At 39.5% G+C, this 16,243-nt stretch overlaps 1 protein-coding gene across 1 annotated transcript in view; it reads right to left on the bottom strand.

The window, feature by feature from the left end:
* Positions 1–538: 538 nt before the first annotated feature.
* Positions 539–16,243, bottom strand: part of DTWD2 (DTW domain containing 2) — a 302,084-nt gene continuing 286,379 nt past the window's right edge. The window contains exons 6-7 of the mRNA XM_073654944.1: positions 4,159–4,287; positions 539–1,451 (exon numbers count right to left, since the gene is read on the bottom strand). Coding sequence (XP_073511045.1) covers positions 1,281–1,451; positions 4,159–4,287 — 300 coding nt within the window. The 3' untranslated portion in view covers positions 539–1,280. The remainder of the gene's footprint in view (positions 1,452–4,158; positions 4,288–16,243) is intronic.

Below are 16,243 nucleotides of genomic sequence, written 5' to 3'. Positions count from 1 at the left end.
TCCTGGATATGTCTGTGTGAGGTGGCTCTTGAAGCAATGACTCCAGCAGCAGTCCACTCCTTGTGAATCTGTGAATCTCCCCCAAATTTTTGAATGGCCTTTTCTTAACAATCCTTTGAAGGCTGCGGTTATCCCGGTTGCTTGTGCACCCTTTCCTACCATACTTTTTCCTTCCACTCAACTTTCCATTTATATGCTTGGATACTGCACTCTGTGAACAGCCAGCTTCTTCAGCAATGACCTTTTGTGGCTTACCCTCCTTGTGGAGTGTGTCAATGACTGCCTTCTGGACATCTGTCAAATCAGCAGTCTTCCCCATGATTGTGGAGCCTACTGAAACAGACTAAGGGACCTTTTTAAACGCTTAGGAACCCTTTGCAGGTGTTTTTTGCTAAATATTCTAATTTACTAAGATAATGATTTTTGTGTTTTCATTGGCTGTAAGCCATAATTATCAACACTAACAGAAATAAACACTTGAAATGGATCACACTGTATTTGTAATGACTCTATATAATATATGATCACTTTTTGTATTGAAGAACTGAAATAAATTAACTTTTTGATGATATTCTAATTTAGTGAGAAGCACTTGTATTTCATGATGTGTACAGATAATGTTAGATCTGGTGACAGATCCACTTTAAATCATGATGTATGCTGTTTATTAGCTTAATTTACATAAATGCTACTCTGTTTTTTAAAGGTCACTGCAGTGCTAACCATGCTTTTAGACAGAGTGACCAGGACTGTTCTGCATCTTCACTGGATCTGCCCATAGTACAATAATAATATCAGTCAGTCTTCTGTATCATTTCATTGAATTGATCCTGCTCATAAATAAAACAATATGGATAACAGAAATAGATTCGTTAGAAATTTCAAACTCAAAGGAAAGTCTCCCGAGTTCATTACATATGGACCCTGTTGTTTTCCAAACATATTCAGTCTTCAGTTATTCCAATGTCTGTGAATATGTTGTTATATAAGGCTACTAGTACTTTAGCATAATTGTTCATGTATATTAAACAAAAGCAACCACATTGCAGTATACCAATTCAGAGATGACAGTAACAATTAAAAAGTCCTTCTGAACGATAAGAAAGGGTTCCAGATTTTATTTTAAAAAGTAACAAAAAGTGTCAATAACCATTAACATTAAAAGATTTATTCTGGAAAAAAGATAAGATCAAGTTCCATGACTCGAAGACAAATTCTGATTGACTCAAAAACTAAAGACCATATTGTTTGTCCCAGTGTGTGTAAAGAACTAGAAAAGACTAAATTTTAACATTGTTAACTAGAAGCTCCATCTTCTTGAGTTTGCGTTTATTCTTTGGCATGGGTTTCTTGTACTGTCCATTTTTTAGCAGATGTTCCTTGCTGTGATGAATCTGAGCACCATGCTGGAGCTGGAAGGAGCACAGTGCCTGCAGAGGGCGGAGGATGGTCTGCCAGATACATAAGAGGAGAAAGAAGTAAGCATGGTAAGCAGCAAGATACAGATACCCATAGTACTTACAACACAGTAAAGGCTATAACAACCTTTAATTGATAAAATGAGCAAAAAATGTCATGAGATTTCTCCCAGTTTAAGAAATATGGCTTTTCTGTCTCTTAAAAAGGGAGCAAAGGTGTAACCCTAAATCAGCAGACTGGCACTGTTATAGGGGACAGAATGAGGGGATGTATGAGCATTAGTGTAAGAGATTTAAAGGGGTTTTCCCACGAACAGAAGTTGATTTTAATCAATAGATCTGGGAATAATAATAACTTCTACAATTGGATGTGTTTAAATAAAATGTCCCTGTGCTGATTATACCACAGCTCCTGGGCAGGGGAGTAAGAAAAAGAGTATACAGATATTACAGCAGGTGATTGCATCTGATTCTTTCTTTGAAGTAAAACATTTTTTAAAAACAGGCAGTGAAATGTTCTACCCCACAAAAATAATCAGCTGTGATCCCCTGCTGTCCTGTCTGTATACTCTGTTGCTTCCTCCCCTGCCCAGGAGCTGTGGTATGATCAGGCCATGTACCTGCACGGTCAGACACAGTCATTACACAGTACACAGCAGGGGCACATTTATAAGATTATCTCAGCACAGGAACATTTTATTTAAATACATTCAATTGTGGACGTTATTATTATTCCAAGATCTATTTGCTTGTGAGAAAACCCCTTTAACTCCTTGACAACCAAAAGTGTACCTGAATGAGCTCTAAGCTCCAGCTCCGTGATGTACATTATTGTCACAGTGACCTTGCAGGTGCAAAGATCAGCAACAGAAGTTGGCTGTACTGCACAGCAGAATTCCTGCCGTTACTACCAGGAGAAGCTGCAATCATTGCAACTGTGAAGTCTAAGTCTCTCTAATGACTCCTTCCACTTAAGAAGTGATCATGAGGTGTGGATGGGTTACTATGGCAGGCAGGGTTTATAGAACTTTTTAATCATTTTCTAATCTGTTGTTTTGGGGGTTTTTTTAAGTGGGAAGAACAATAAATCTTATTTCATTGTGTTCACCATGTAGGTTACAAAATGTTATTGTTCGGGACATTACAGACACGACAATACCAAGTATGGTGTAGCAAGGTGGTTCCAAACTTGGAACACGCAGCTGCAGTCTGGCGGCATATTACAACCGACTCCTGTTGCTGATAGGTCAGGCAAAGCTTTGACCAGAAAAGGTTGTTCACCTCTAACATGGAGCCTTCTCTTTATTACTGTCTGTAGCTCGCAATGCCTTTGCTAAAAGGAGGGGCCTACAAAGCACTATTCTCCAAAAACACAAGCTTGTTGTGCTATTTACAACCCAGTTGCTTCATAGCGAATTATATGGTTTCCCATTTTTACAATATCTGCAGTCCAGTCGTGATACCTCCACTGAAGTAACTAGTAAATCTATCAGAAAGCACTGACACCCTCTGTAGCACCCAGCATATGTATGTGGGTTCCACATACAGTATGTATCAGGCTGAGTGCCCACTATGAACTTTTCAAGCGCTTTTGCCGTGGAATTTCAGCAGCGAAAATGCTTAACCCTAGAACGCATACCTGGGGCCTCGCAGGCCCGCCCTGTTAATTGTTTTCTATTTTCTGCAAGATTACTTTATTTAGAATTTTGAAACTCTAGGTATTCCTCAGGTATATAGTTGTTTGTCATTTTTGTTTGAGTTATTCCATGTTATTTGCACACGGGCCTAAAAGGCCCCAGGTATGTGAAAAAGTAGATTTTTATGGTCATGCGTTCCAGGGTTAAAAAATGCTTGGTAATATGTGTCCCATGGTCCCCAATGATAATCCGAAAGTGCTGTGCACATGCTGCGGAAATTTCTGCTGCGGATTATCATTGCGGAAAAATACGCAGCATGTCCATTAATTTTGCGGACATGCAGCGTAATTGCCGCCATTGACTTGCATTTAATTGCTTAATATCTGCATGACTACATGTGCAAATACGGATAATTAAGCGATTCTCTCCTCCAGACCCAGGTACCATAGAACATGTAAAAAAAAAAGAATTTAAAATAAAAAATAAAGATTATACTTACCTTCCGATGGCCCCAGGTCTCCTTAGCTGAAGTCGGCGGTCGCGTGACCTGTCACATGACTAAATGACGTAATGAAAGGACCTTTCACACCACCGTGAGCAGTGCAAGACACCGGACGCAGGGAGAAAAGACCGGGGGACATCGGAAGGTAAGTATAATCTTTATTTTTTACCATTCTTATTCTTTTTTTTTAACTATTACTTGGTCACACTATATAAATCCATGCCGGTTGCATGGATTTATATAGTGTGACCAAGTTGTCATGCACTTTTCCAAGTGATGCTAAAATCGCTTGGAAAAGCGCTTGATAACCCGCATGCGGAAATGCATGCAAAAACGCTTGACAAACGCTTCTACCTGGCAGGAAAAACGCATGTAAAATCCGCATGCGTTTTTCCTGGCAGGGAGATGCGGAAAAAATATGCAGCATTTCTGCATCGTGGGCACTTAAGCCTTACTCAGATTTAAAGCCATAGATTACACAGGGTGTTAAAAAGGGAAGTAATAGGTTCAAAATATGAAAAAAATTCAGAGGGAATAGTCAGTATGACATTTATGGAAGATGGGTGATAGGCCTCATCTAGTGTTTAGATGTTAGGTTTACCTGCTGAATTTCGGTATTCTTCTCCATTACGGCTAGTGCGATCGCAGCACATTCCAGGGTAGAAAGACATGTGTTAGTTGGTTGAGTTCGAATGACATATTGGCTTGAAATGGTGGTTTTCAATTGGACCTGCAAAGAGAGATAAGTTAGTATAGGGCATGATTTTGTTCTTCACTAACCTTGTTTTCTTAGTATTTCGTTGGATTAAATGGGTATTCTGATTTCAGAAATCCCCTCTCCCCTGGCTACAGTTTGTAAAAAAAAAAAAAAAAAAAAAAAAACTAACTGTGCTTTATTCACCCTCCTCGGATATCTTTTATTGTCTGCTGCGCTAATATCACGTCTGCAGCCAATAACTCAACTTAGTGGCTCTGCCCAAGTTGACCACACGAGGTGGAGACTCAGCGCTGGACTCGATGAGTAAAACACGGTTTATATTCTTTTAAAAAACAAACTGCAGGTGGGAGAGAGCTGATTTTCAAAAGAGGAAACCCCCTTTAAGTCACCTGTGTTCCTAAAGTGCTCTGGCTTTAAACTGGATTTCATAAGAACTACTGCATAAATGTAATAACGGTGGTAAATGTGAAACGGCGTTTCCACACAAAACACAATCTGCCAGCTGAATCCCGTACTGCTATAGTTCTAGGGCTGTCATACGTCCCTGCACTAATCTAATTTACCACAGCATTTCATTCCACAATTGCTTTATTATGCACAATAGCAGATGATGCATTTTTGTCTCTATGATAATTTTTGCCTTCCCTTAATAAATTAAGAGCAGAGTAATGTAATATTTAATCTTAATCCCCGCTGAACTTCCTTCTAAGAGAATCCAAATTTCACTAACAGTATAATATCATTAAACCGAGGATTAACCTTATATGATCTATAAAGAGGCAAAAAAAACTAAAGTTTTGATATCATTAAAGAGTTCACGCATTTTGTACACATCTGTTTAATTATATTCCAACATGAAAATAGATCTCCTTGGAAACTCGGCATGATCATATCTGTATTTGGCACTTTGTAGAACAACATTGACAGCTATTTTCTTTACTATAGAGAATGGGAAATGCAGCAACATCTGAAAAAATATCAATATACTGTATTGTAAAGCCAGAGTCATTTTTGGAACAACAGAAGCCACATAGCAGAAATGGGGATAAAACAATTCAAGACTTTCAATAAGCCCGGACACCATTCTGCTTTGGACTCCAAGGATTAGTGAAGCATTTCTGTCCCTTCATTTATAAAATTGGTGGGGGGTTTCATGACGTGGACACCATCAGTAAAAACTGTTATATGGTTGCTATAACATTAACTTTGTTCTCCTTTTCTCTTAAAGAGTAACTCTTGTTTTAATTTATATGTCAGAAATCAATAGTACAAGTGAAAGTAAGAACCTTTGTAATATATTGTATCAGAGAAATCCACTTCTTTCTCTGTGTGGACTAGTCAGTAATTCTCAAAATTCTTAATTTATGAATAAACTCAAATTGTTACATTACTGAGACAGGAGATGGCAGTTAGTATTGGTAAGATTCTATACAGATGGGATAAGGGAGTAGCTAGAGGTAGAGATCCCTTGTCCCCCCTTTTATCTAGAATATTATCCATAGCAGCTGCCATCTCCTATCTCAGTAATGTAACAATTTGTCTTCACTGAATACAGATTTTATCCATTAACTGAGAAATTTGAGAATCAATTATCAGTCTACACAGAGAAAGAAGAGGATTTCTCTGATAAGAAATGCTATAAAGTTGCTTATTTTCCTTTGTACTATTTATTTATTTAATAAAAATTAAAGTGACAATTACTTTTTAAGGTATTGTCATGACAACATTGGATTTACACAAGCTAAAACTCCCATTGGCATTCTGAACAACGTTTTTCATTATATTAACTCCATGAGGGTCCCCATGCAGCATGCGATAGCACTGCCTTTCTTCATAACACTGTGACTGGCAGATAGCCTTGAAAAAAAATCTTTGCAAATGTCGAAACGTTGGAGTGGTCGTAAATGGCTTCACATCCAGTTGGATGAATGTCTCAAGTGGGGTGCCACAGGGCTCTGTCCTGGGACCTGTATTGTTCAACATCTTTATCAATGATTTAGATGAAGGAATTGAGGGTAAACTGATTAAATTTGCTGATGACACAAAGCTAGGAGGGATAGCTAATACTAGAGAAGAGAGAGAGAGGCTTCAAAAAGACCTAAATAAACTGGAGCAGTGGGCAGCAACCAACAGAATGGTTTTTAACAGGGAAAAATGCAAAGTACTACATCTGGGCAATAAAAATGAAAAAAGCATATACAAAATGGGAGGAATAGAGCTAAGCAACAGTACATGTGAAAAAGACTTAGGTATACTAATAGATCATAGACTGAACATGAATCAACAGTGTGATGCAGCAAAAAAGGCAAATACAATTCTGGGATATATTAACAGAAGCATACAGTCTAGATCACGTGAAGTCATTATCGGTCTTTACTCCTCTTTGGTCAGACCTCATCTAGAATACTGTGTACAGTTTTGGGCACCACATTTTAAAAAAGACATCGACAAACTGGAGCAAGTTCAGAGAAGAGCAACCAGCATGGTGACCGGTCTGCAAACCATGTCCTATGAGGAACGGTTACAGGATTTGGGAATGTTTAGCTTGCAAAAAAGAAGACTGAGAGGAGACTTAATAGCTGTCTACAAATATCTCAAGGGCTGTCACATTGTAGAAGGATCATCTTTATTCTCATTTGCACAAGGAAAGACTAGAAGCAATGGGATGAAACTAAATGGGAGGAGACACAGATTAGATATTAGAAAAACTTTTTGACAGTTAGGGTGATCAATGAGTGGAACAGGCTGCCACGAGAGGTGGTGAGTTCCCCTTCAATGGACGTCTTCAAACAGAGGCTGGACAGACATCTGTCTGAGATGATTTAGTGAATCCAGCTTTGAGCAGGTGGTTGGACCAGATGACCCAGGAGGTCCCTTCCAACTCTACCATTCTATGATTCTATGACGATATTTGTAAAACATATTGCTGGATGAGAAAAAAAGTCAAGCAACACTTATTGCCATTTATTTACTTATGTGTCTGTCATGTCCCACAACTTGGGGAGTCACATTGCATTGTCATTATGTCGTTGCTGTTTCACTGTTGTGAAATCAGGTTTGCCTTTCAGAAGTTTATCCTGTCTCTCCCTGTCAGTCTCCCCGGCTCTGATGTCAGTAACCCCTCCTTATTCCTCATGTTCCAGTGTTGTCAGCCATGTGTGAGCATTATCTCTAAACACAACTCTGGTTCAGAATAGTCTTTTACCAACTGTAATAACTACAAGAATTCAGCATGAAAATCAACCTTCTTCTGGGATCTTCATGCATGTCTCCTGCTGTAGAGTCAAGCTATCTGATGAAATCTCATTGTGTGAGTACTGTTACATAGAGACATCTAGAGAAATGGCATCTCAAGAGCCTCACATTCGCAGCCTTGCTATGTAGTCAGAATAGTGTTGTGTGGTATCACATTGAAGATGTTTCGAGTACGTTGCAGATTGTGTTCAAAACTTCACCAGTGAACAATGCTTTCTTGTGCACAATGGATTTTTAAAAAAGTGGAAATAATCATTGCAAATATTTAATGTTTGATGCTCCCCCACCTCTTTTTTTTGCTGTTTCTGGTAAGCAAACAGTATACCTGCAAAAATAAATGTAATGCTTACTATGAAGGCCCTCAAATGAAGTCAAGAGCCAATTTAAGACCCAAATAGGCATTTTCTTTACATAAATGCATCCATTTTTAACTAAAAATCTTTTTACAGCAGGGTTTCATGGAACATTTTAAACTATTTACCTACAGCATATAGCAGACAGCAGAATGAATCAATGGTGAAACCATCAGTAAGCTTTTTCTTCAAGCATGGAGGTTATAAATCCACTAAAGGCAATTGCTGCACTGCAACTAGTCAAAGTTCAACCAATACATTGAGTTGTAAGCAACAATGTGGACTACAGCTGTCCCCTAGTAATTAAAAAATTATTAAAATGTGTCTTGCTGCTGTGCTTAGTTTTGCCACGGTGGACGTCAACAACAACAAACATCTGCATTGCGTTTTTCTCACAACTGATTCAGGGCATTTGTGTGAAATGAAACTGTCTTCCACAACTTCACCTTTGTACAATAATAATTTGGCTTTTCCTCACCCAGTTTTAAGCCTCCTACATAGCTGTTTCTGTTTCAGTTACCGACTGTGTTTCAACCTATATGAAAATAATGAATATTTTTACCTGTTTGGTATAATTGGCTACTCATTCACCCGACTATAATCCTACAAAATCCATGATATTGTGCAAGAATACTTAGAAGAATTGATGCTGTTTTGAAGGCAAAAGGCGGTCACACCAAATATGGATTGGTTTTAGATTTCTCTTTTGTTCATTCACTTTACATTTTGTTACTTGATAAACAATAAACTATTAACATTTCTATATTTGCAAATATTCTTACACTGCATTTTTTCCATGCCAGCCAAATCCTTTTGCACAGTACTGTATATATTAGTAGAAATAGACGGACTTAGACCTTATCTTTTATATTATAGCATCTAAAGAGCCTGTGGAAAGGTCATTATGACCTCCGCTATATTCAGTTCTGCAAACAAGGTTTTTTAACACTTTAAATTGATTTTTTTTTTTTATTTAGAATCACATAAATGCAGAAGTTTGCAAACATGACAGCAATCTCACATACTGTACTGTACACGGAGAGTCAAAACGACTGCTCTAAAACTAACTGCAAAATCCAAAAAATAAGAAGCATCGCTGTATGACATTAGCTGGAAGTGAAGGAAGACCTTCTGACCATCTGATTGTGCTTTGAACTTCTCATGATTCATCCAATTATGTATATTTTATTCTGTTTTTAAACCGTTCCCTGATATATTCCTTAATCCATTCTTATTTCTGTGGGCAGCTTTGTGACTCCCCTGTGGAGATACTGAGTACTTGGATTCTAGTGACTCAGTGGGAAGCATAAAGGCAGTAGATTACATTTCTGCCTATATTCATAGCTTGAATATGTATGAATAAGCTTAGTTTGATAGGTCTAGCTATAGTACTGAAGTTGCATTACTAATGGCAAAAGTTCAGAAATATGATACAGGAAATTGTATTAAACACTACATTTGGAATACAGTACCATGATGGTGATAAATGCATATTACAATACTATATGAATGTAAGATAACCTCCAGTGATTGATGTGTTGCGGAATATTCGGTCTTGTATAAAGAAATGTTATTATAAGTTATTGCCACGGTTAAACTTCAGCTCTGACTACACACAACATGTAGCTGTGATGGTATGACAAACGTTATAACCCATTTTACATAGGGATTGTATCTTTAACGAAACAAAAAAAAGACAATTAACAAGAGGATCCTATTTGCATTTGAGTTCCATATCACATGTTGGCAAAAGGTTGTGCACCATAAAAACTCTGTTTAGCTGCAGTGCCACACCTTTCCAGAGGATGTATGCGGTACTACAGCTCAATTCACTGCACACAACGCCAGCGTGTTTTTTTTTAATTTCAGCACTAGAGTGGTACTACTAATATAAGTTCCCTGACTCTGGTCTTATACTCACCAGCCACTGTCTTAAGTTCTTCCCGGTGTTTCTCTGGTCCCTCGCCGCCATATTGTGATCGAAACTTCTGACTGACGGGAAGTCAGAGATAACAGTCACAAGCTCTCAATGCAAGTCTATGGGAGCCTCGTTCTGGTTCTCATAGATTTACAAAGAGTTGTGACTTCTGGATCACCCAGCAAACACTCAAACACTGGAGTGATCCGGAAGGTCAGAAACTGCTAGAGACCGACCAGAGCCGCGCTGGTAAAAGATGAAGACGACAGCTGGTAAGTATAACGGGCAGAAAACGTAATAAAAAATGCAATAAAAAAACCCTGGAGTGGCGCTGTAATGAAATTAAGCTACAGTACCATACCAGTCACTCCTCTAATTTACCTGTGCTATATGTGTATTCCCATCCATCAAAAACAAGGTATGAACTGATTTCATATATCTCACAGAGGTATGGAATTTCCGAATTGATCCCCAAGTTATCGTGTCTGGAGCTCTCGCCATTGCCAAAAACTACTCGACTGCAGGTATTATTGAGCAGCATAGCATCAAAATCAGTAATTAGAGACATGACTGTACAAATCCAAGGAAAAGATTCAGTACAAAAAAACATATATGGGTCAGGGCAGACAGCAAAACAATTCCACAAGAAAACCAGCAGAAGTGCACCTATTGTAAGCTATGGAGAAAATACTAACTAACAATAAGTGTAAATAAACCAAACTAATTATCTTTATTACTGTATGACTTAGATACAGAATACACATTTGGTTGAGACCACATATTGTTAGAACTCTCCTGTTAGTTTTTTTTTAGTTTGCTGGTCACATGACCATTTTTGCCTATTTAATCCGGCTCCGCCCTCCTGGTCTTGCTGGACTTCATTGTATTTACTACTCTTGAGCTAGCTTGGTGCTCTGTTGCCGTTCTCTGTTAGTTTTGCTAGGTCTTCTGACCTCTATGCTTTTTGTTGTGTGTTTGTCTTTGACTGCTACTATTTCTGCTAGGAGGTGTCCAACTTATCCCAGTCCCTAGTTCTTGTAGGGATCCCTCCCTCACATCTATAGGTCTTCGTACAGACTAGCCGAGGACTTTAGCGGGTCTGATCGCAGGATCAGGTTCCCCGTTACATCGTAGGGATCTAGTTTAGTTCTATTGTAGGGACAGTTCTCCTGTCTTTCCTTAGTCCCTGTAGCAGATCATAACAGTAAGTCCAGCCCTAAAAGAAAAAAAAAAAATTTTCTGAGACTGAACTTAATTACGATATTGGTAATTGGGAATTGCTGGCGATTAAACTCGCATTTGAACACTGGCGTCACCTCTTGGAAGGTGCTGAATTTCCCATTCAGGTTTTCACTGATCATAAAAATCTGATCTATCTTGATGCTGCCAAGCGCTTGAATGCCCGTCAGGCTAGGTTCGGCACTTTTTTTCTCGCGGTTTAATTTTTCCGTTACTTACATCCCGGGTACCAAGAATGTTAAAGCGGATGCTTTGTCTCGCAGCTTTTCTCCCATGGTCGGTGTTGAGGAGGAAGAGGAGAGCATTTTACAAGAAGGTGTTGTGATTGCTGCTTTGGACTCCGTTTTGGAGGATGAGATTCTTAAAGCTCAGGAGAATGGCCCATCTAACACTCCCCATGGGAGGTTGTTTGTGCCTAGGACCTTTAGGAGAGATTTGTTTGTTGAGTGTCATGAGTCTCGGTTGGCAGGTCATCCAGGAATTTCTGAGACCAAGAGACTTGTGGGTCGCAGTTTTTGGTGGCCTGGATGGCAGAAGGAAGTCATTAAGTGGGTGCGTCAATGTACTGTGTGTGCTAGATCCAAGTCTTCGCATGCTCCTGCTGCGGGGTTGCTTTGCCCTCTGGAGGTTCCTAGTGCACCTTGGACACATCTGGCTATGGACTTTATTACTGACCTTCCCCCCTCTGAAGGTTTCACGGTCATCTGGGTGGTCGTGAACCGTTTTAGCAAGATGTGTCACTTGGTTCCCTTCATCAAACTGCCTTGCGCTAAGACACTCGCTAAGGCCTTTGTCAAGGAAATTGTCAGACTACATGGTGTTCCTACTGACATTATTTCTGATAGGGGACCTCAGTTCGTGGCTCGTTTTTGGCGTGCTTTTTGTGACAGGTTGGGAGTTCATTTGTCGTTTTCATCTGGATACCATCCTGAGTCTAATGGCCAGACAGAAAGGAAGAACCAGGATGTTGAGCAGTTCTTGTGTTGTTTTGTGGCAGACAATCAAGAGGGGTGGTCTGAGTTTCTGCCACTTGCTGAATTTGCTCTTAACAACCATACATCCTCTTCTGCTGGGTGTTCGCCTTTTTTTTGTTGTTCTGGGAGACATCCGTCTTTTGGGTCATTCTCCAAATTGGTTTCGGCTGTGCCTGAGGAGGAGAGTTTTTCCGGTGATTTGGAGAGAGTTTGGACGGATGTGCGTGGTAATCTTCAGGAGGCTAACAAAAAATCTAAGAGGTACTTTGATAGGAAACGGCAAGAGGTTTTGTTTGCTGTTGGTGACATGGTTTGGTTGTCCTCTAAGAATCTGCGATTGAGGATTCCTTCTAAAAAATTGGGTCTCAAGTTCGTAGGGCCCTTTAAGGTGCTTCAGATAGTTAACCAATCTGGTGTTAGGTTGGAGGTTCCTACGTCCTGGAAGGTTAACCCGGTGTTTCATGTTTCTCTGTTGAAAAAAGCTGATGTGTCGGATGGTGACGCCTCTGCCACTGTTCCTCCGGTGGTGGAGGACGGGGAATATGAAATTTCCCGCATCCTAAATTCTAGACGGTATAGAGGGAGTTTGCAGTATCTCGTCGCTTGGAAGGGTTTCGGACCTGAGGATAACTCATGGGTGAGGGCGGATGATGTTTCTGCTTCCAGACTTGTCAGAGCGTTTCACAGGAGGTTTCCTGGTAAGCCTGGGCCTAGGGGATCCGGAGGATCCTCTTAGAAGAGGGGGTACTGTTAGAACTCTCCTGTTAGGTTTTTTTTAGTTTGCTGGTCACATGACCATTTTTGCCTATTTAATCCGGCTCCGCCCTCCTGGTCTTGCTGGACTTCATTGTATTTACTACTCTTGAGCTAGCTTGGTGCTCTGTTGCCGTTCTCTGTTAGTTTTGCTAGGTCTTCTGACCTCTATGCTTTTTGTTGTGTTTGTCTTTGACTGCTACTATTTCTGCTAGGAGGTGTCCAACTTATCCCAGTCCCTAGTTCTTGTAGGGATCCCTCCCTCACATCTATAGGTCTTCGTACAGACTAGCCGAGGACTTTAGCGGGTCTGATCGCAGGATCAGGTTCCCCGTTACATCGTAGGGATCTAGTTTAGTTCTATTGTAGGGACAGTTCTCCTGTCTTTCCTTAGTCCCTGTAGCAGATCAGAACACATATACTGTATAAAGCATTACTATGTAAATGAATAAATCAAGAGACATAAATAAAAAATATAAAGTGCACATGTAGACCATACAGGTGCATCTCACTAAATTAAAATATCATCAAAAAGTTAATTTATTTCAGTTCTTCAATTCAAAAAGTGAAACTCATATATAATATAAAGTCATTACAAACAGAGTTACCTATTTCAAGTGTTTATTTCTGCTAATGTTGATGATTATGGCTTACAGCCAATGAAAACACAAACGTCATTATCTCAGTGAATTAAAATAATTAACAAAAAACATCTGCAAAGGCTTTCTAAGCGTTTAAAAAGGTCCCTTAGTGTGTTTCAGTAGGCTTCACAATCATGGGGAAGACTGCTGACTTGACAGATGTCCAGAAGGCAGTCATTGACACACTCCAGAAGGTCCCAGAGATCCAATTTTCATTTGGAAATCAAGGTCCCAGAGTCGGGAGGAAGAGTGGAGAGGCACACAATCCAAGCTGCTTGAGGTCTAGTGTGAAGTTTCCACAATCAGTGATGGTTTGGGGAGCCATGTCATCTGCTGGTGTAGGTCCACTGTGTTTTATCAAGACCAAAGTCAGTGCAGCCGTCTACTAGGAAATTTTAGAGCACTTCATGCTTCCCTCTGCTGACAAGTTTTTTGGAGATGGAAATTTCATTCTCCAGCAGGACATGGCACCTGTCCGACTGCCAAAAGTACCAATACCTGGTTTAAAAACAACAGTATCACTGAGCTTGATTGGCCAGCAAACTCGCCTGACCTTAACCCCGTAGAGAATCTATGGAGTATTGTCAAGAGGAAGATGAGAGACACCAGACCCAACAATGCAGACGAGCTGAAGGCTGCTCTCAAAGCAACCTGGTCACCATAACACCTCAGCAGTGTCACAGACTGATCGCCTCCATGCCACGCCACATTGATGCAGTAATTGATGCAAAAGGAGCCCCAACCAAGTACTGAGTGCATTTACTGAACATACATTTTAGTAGGCCAACATTTCAGATTTTAAAAACTATTTTTCAAGCTGTTGTTATAAAGTATTCTAATTTACTGAGATAATGACTTTTGTGTTTTCATTGGCTGTAAGCCATAATCATCAACATTAACAGAAATAAACACTTGAAATAGAGCACTCTGTTTGTAATGACTCTATATAATATATGAGTTTCACTTTTTGTATTGAAGAACTGAAATAAATTAACTTTTTGATGATATTCTAATTTAGTGAGATGCACCTCTATATTGTGGGGAGCCATTCCAGCAACAGGTCAAAGGGCAATGGAAGGAACCAGCAAGGTAATAGGAAGACAAACAAAAAGGGAGATATTCTATGTGCCGCGGATCATCACCCTAACTAGTGAGTGACAATGGCTTAATAAGGCAAGTACTACTCTTCTCCAAAATTAGTTCTGTATGCAAAAAAACCTCAATTGCATGGCTTTAAAGTTGATTAGTTAAATTGACATTTATCCAGTAAGATTTATTGCTTTTTAGCACTTTGGGCACATCAGGCTGCGGGAATCATATGTAGAATGACTGATTTTTAGAATTAGGTTGCCCAGAGAGATGTTATTCTGACAATTACCAAGTATCTAGCTCTATTTAGTAATGACAGAATACCTGTAACATAATATGTTGCCTACTGACAAGCTTGCGGTAATGAATGCAGAAATACTCAATCTAAATTGACTCCAATGAGAATGTCAGATTGTGAGATATTGTGCTGCCGTTTTATTACAAATACATTGGTTATAAGAGTCAAAGTCTCACTGAAAACATCATTAACTTGTATAACTTTGATTAGAAGTTTAGTTCAAATCGCATTGGACTAATTATAAACTCTCTGAACATTACAAGTACACTTTGTTTACATAAGGAAAACTGTGTGCAATGAATTAAAGATGGCTGATTTATTATTAAAATGTACACTTCAGAAACAAAATGTGTGTGACGTTAAATCTCACAGTGTAAAGCATGCTACTGAAATTTACATTATGATTATAAATAAATCACGGCCTTCCTGCAGACTGCCTGTAATGTATAGTGACAGTTTAAGAGCTTGTGTGTTTTATATCCTAGCGCGGTGCAGCACAAAATCAGGGTGAAATGCACACAATGCTGACTGTAAATATATCAACAACAATAGTAATATATATATTATATATATTCACACACACATACACACGCATATACAGTGGCTTGCGAAAGTATTCACCTCTTGGCATGTTCCGTGTACTGCTACAACCTGGAATTTAACTGGTTTTTTTTGAGCGTTTACATCAGTTCATGCTAAGAACATGCCTACAACTGTGAACATTTGGTTTTCTTTTTATTGTGAAGCAAACAACAAATAGAACAAAATACCTGAAAACTTCAGTGTGCAGAACTATTCACCCCCTAAAGTCAGTACTTCGTAGAGCCTCCTTTTGCGGCAATCACAGCTGCAAGTAGCACTGGATAAGTCTCTATGAGCTTTACACTGGGATTTTTGCCCATTCCTCAAGGCAAAACTGCTCCAGTTCCTTCAAGTTAGATGGTTTACTCTGGTGAACAGCAATCTTCAAGTCTGACCACAGATTCTCAATTGGATTAAGGTCTGGGCTTTGACTAGGCTACTCCAAAACATTTACACATTTCCCCTTAAACCACTCAAGTGTTGCTTTAGCAGTATGCTTTGGGTCATTGTCTTGTTGGAAGGTGAACCTCCATCCTAGTCTCAAATCACTAACAGACTGAAACAGGTTTTGCTCAAGAATATCCATGTATTTCGCACCATCCATCTTCCCCTCGATCCAGACCATTTTCCTTGTACCTGCTGCCAAAAAGCATCCACAGAGAATGATGCTGCCATCACTATGTTTCACTGTGGGGATGCTGTTCTTGGGGTGATGAGCTATGTTGGTTTGGTGCCAGACATAGCGTTTACCTTGGTGGCCAAAAAGTTTATATCCATACATTTGGTGAGTCTCCCACATGTCTTTTGCCAAACTCAAAACAAGCCTTACAATTTTTTTGTGCAAGTAAAGCTGTATGACAGTTTGT

This window comes from Phyllobates terribilis, unplaced genomic scaffold (genome assembly GCF_046119375.1).
Source record: "Phyllobates terribilis strain yellow unplaced genomic scaffold, ASM4611937v1 Scaffold_1__5_contigs__length_1240528914, whole genome shotgun sequence".
Classification (NCBI taxonomy): Eukaryota; Metazoa; Chordata; class Amphibia; order Anura; family Dendrobatidae; genus Phyllobates; species Phyllobates terribilis.
This window is presented reverse-complemented; position numbering and strand designations above follow the sequence as displayed.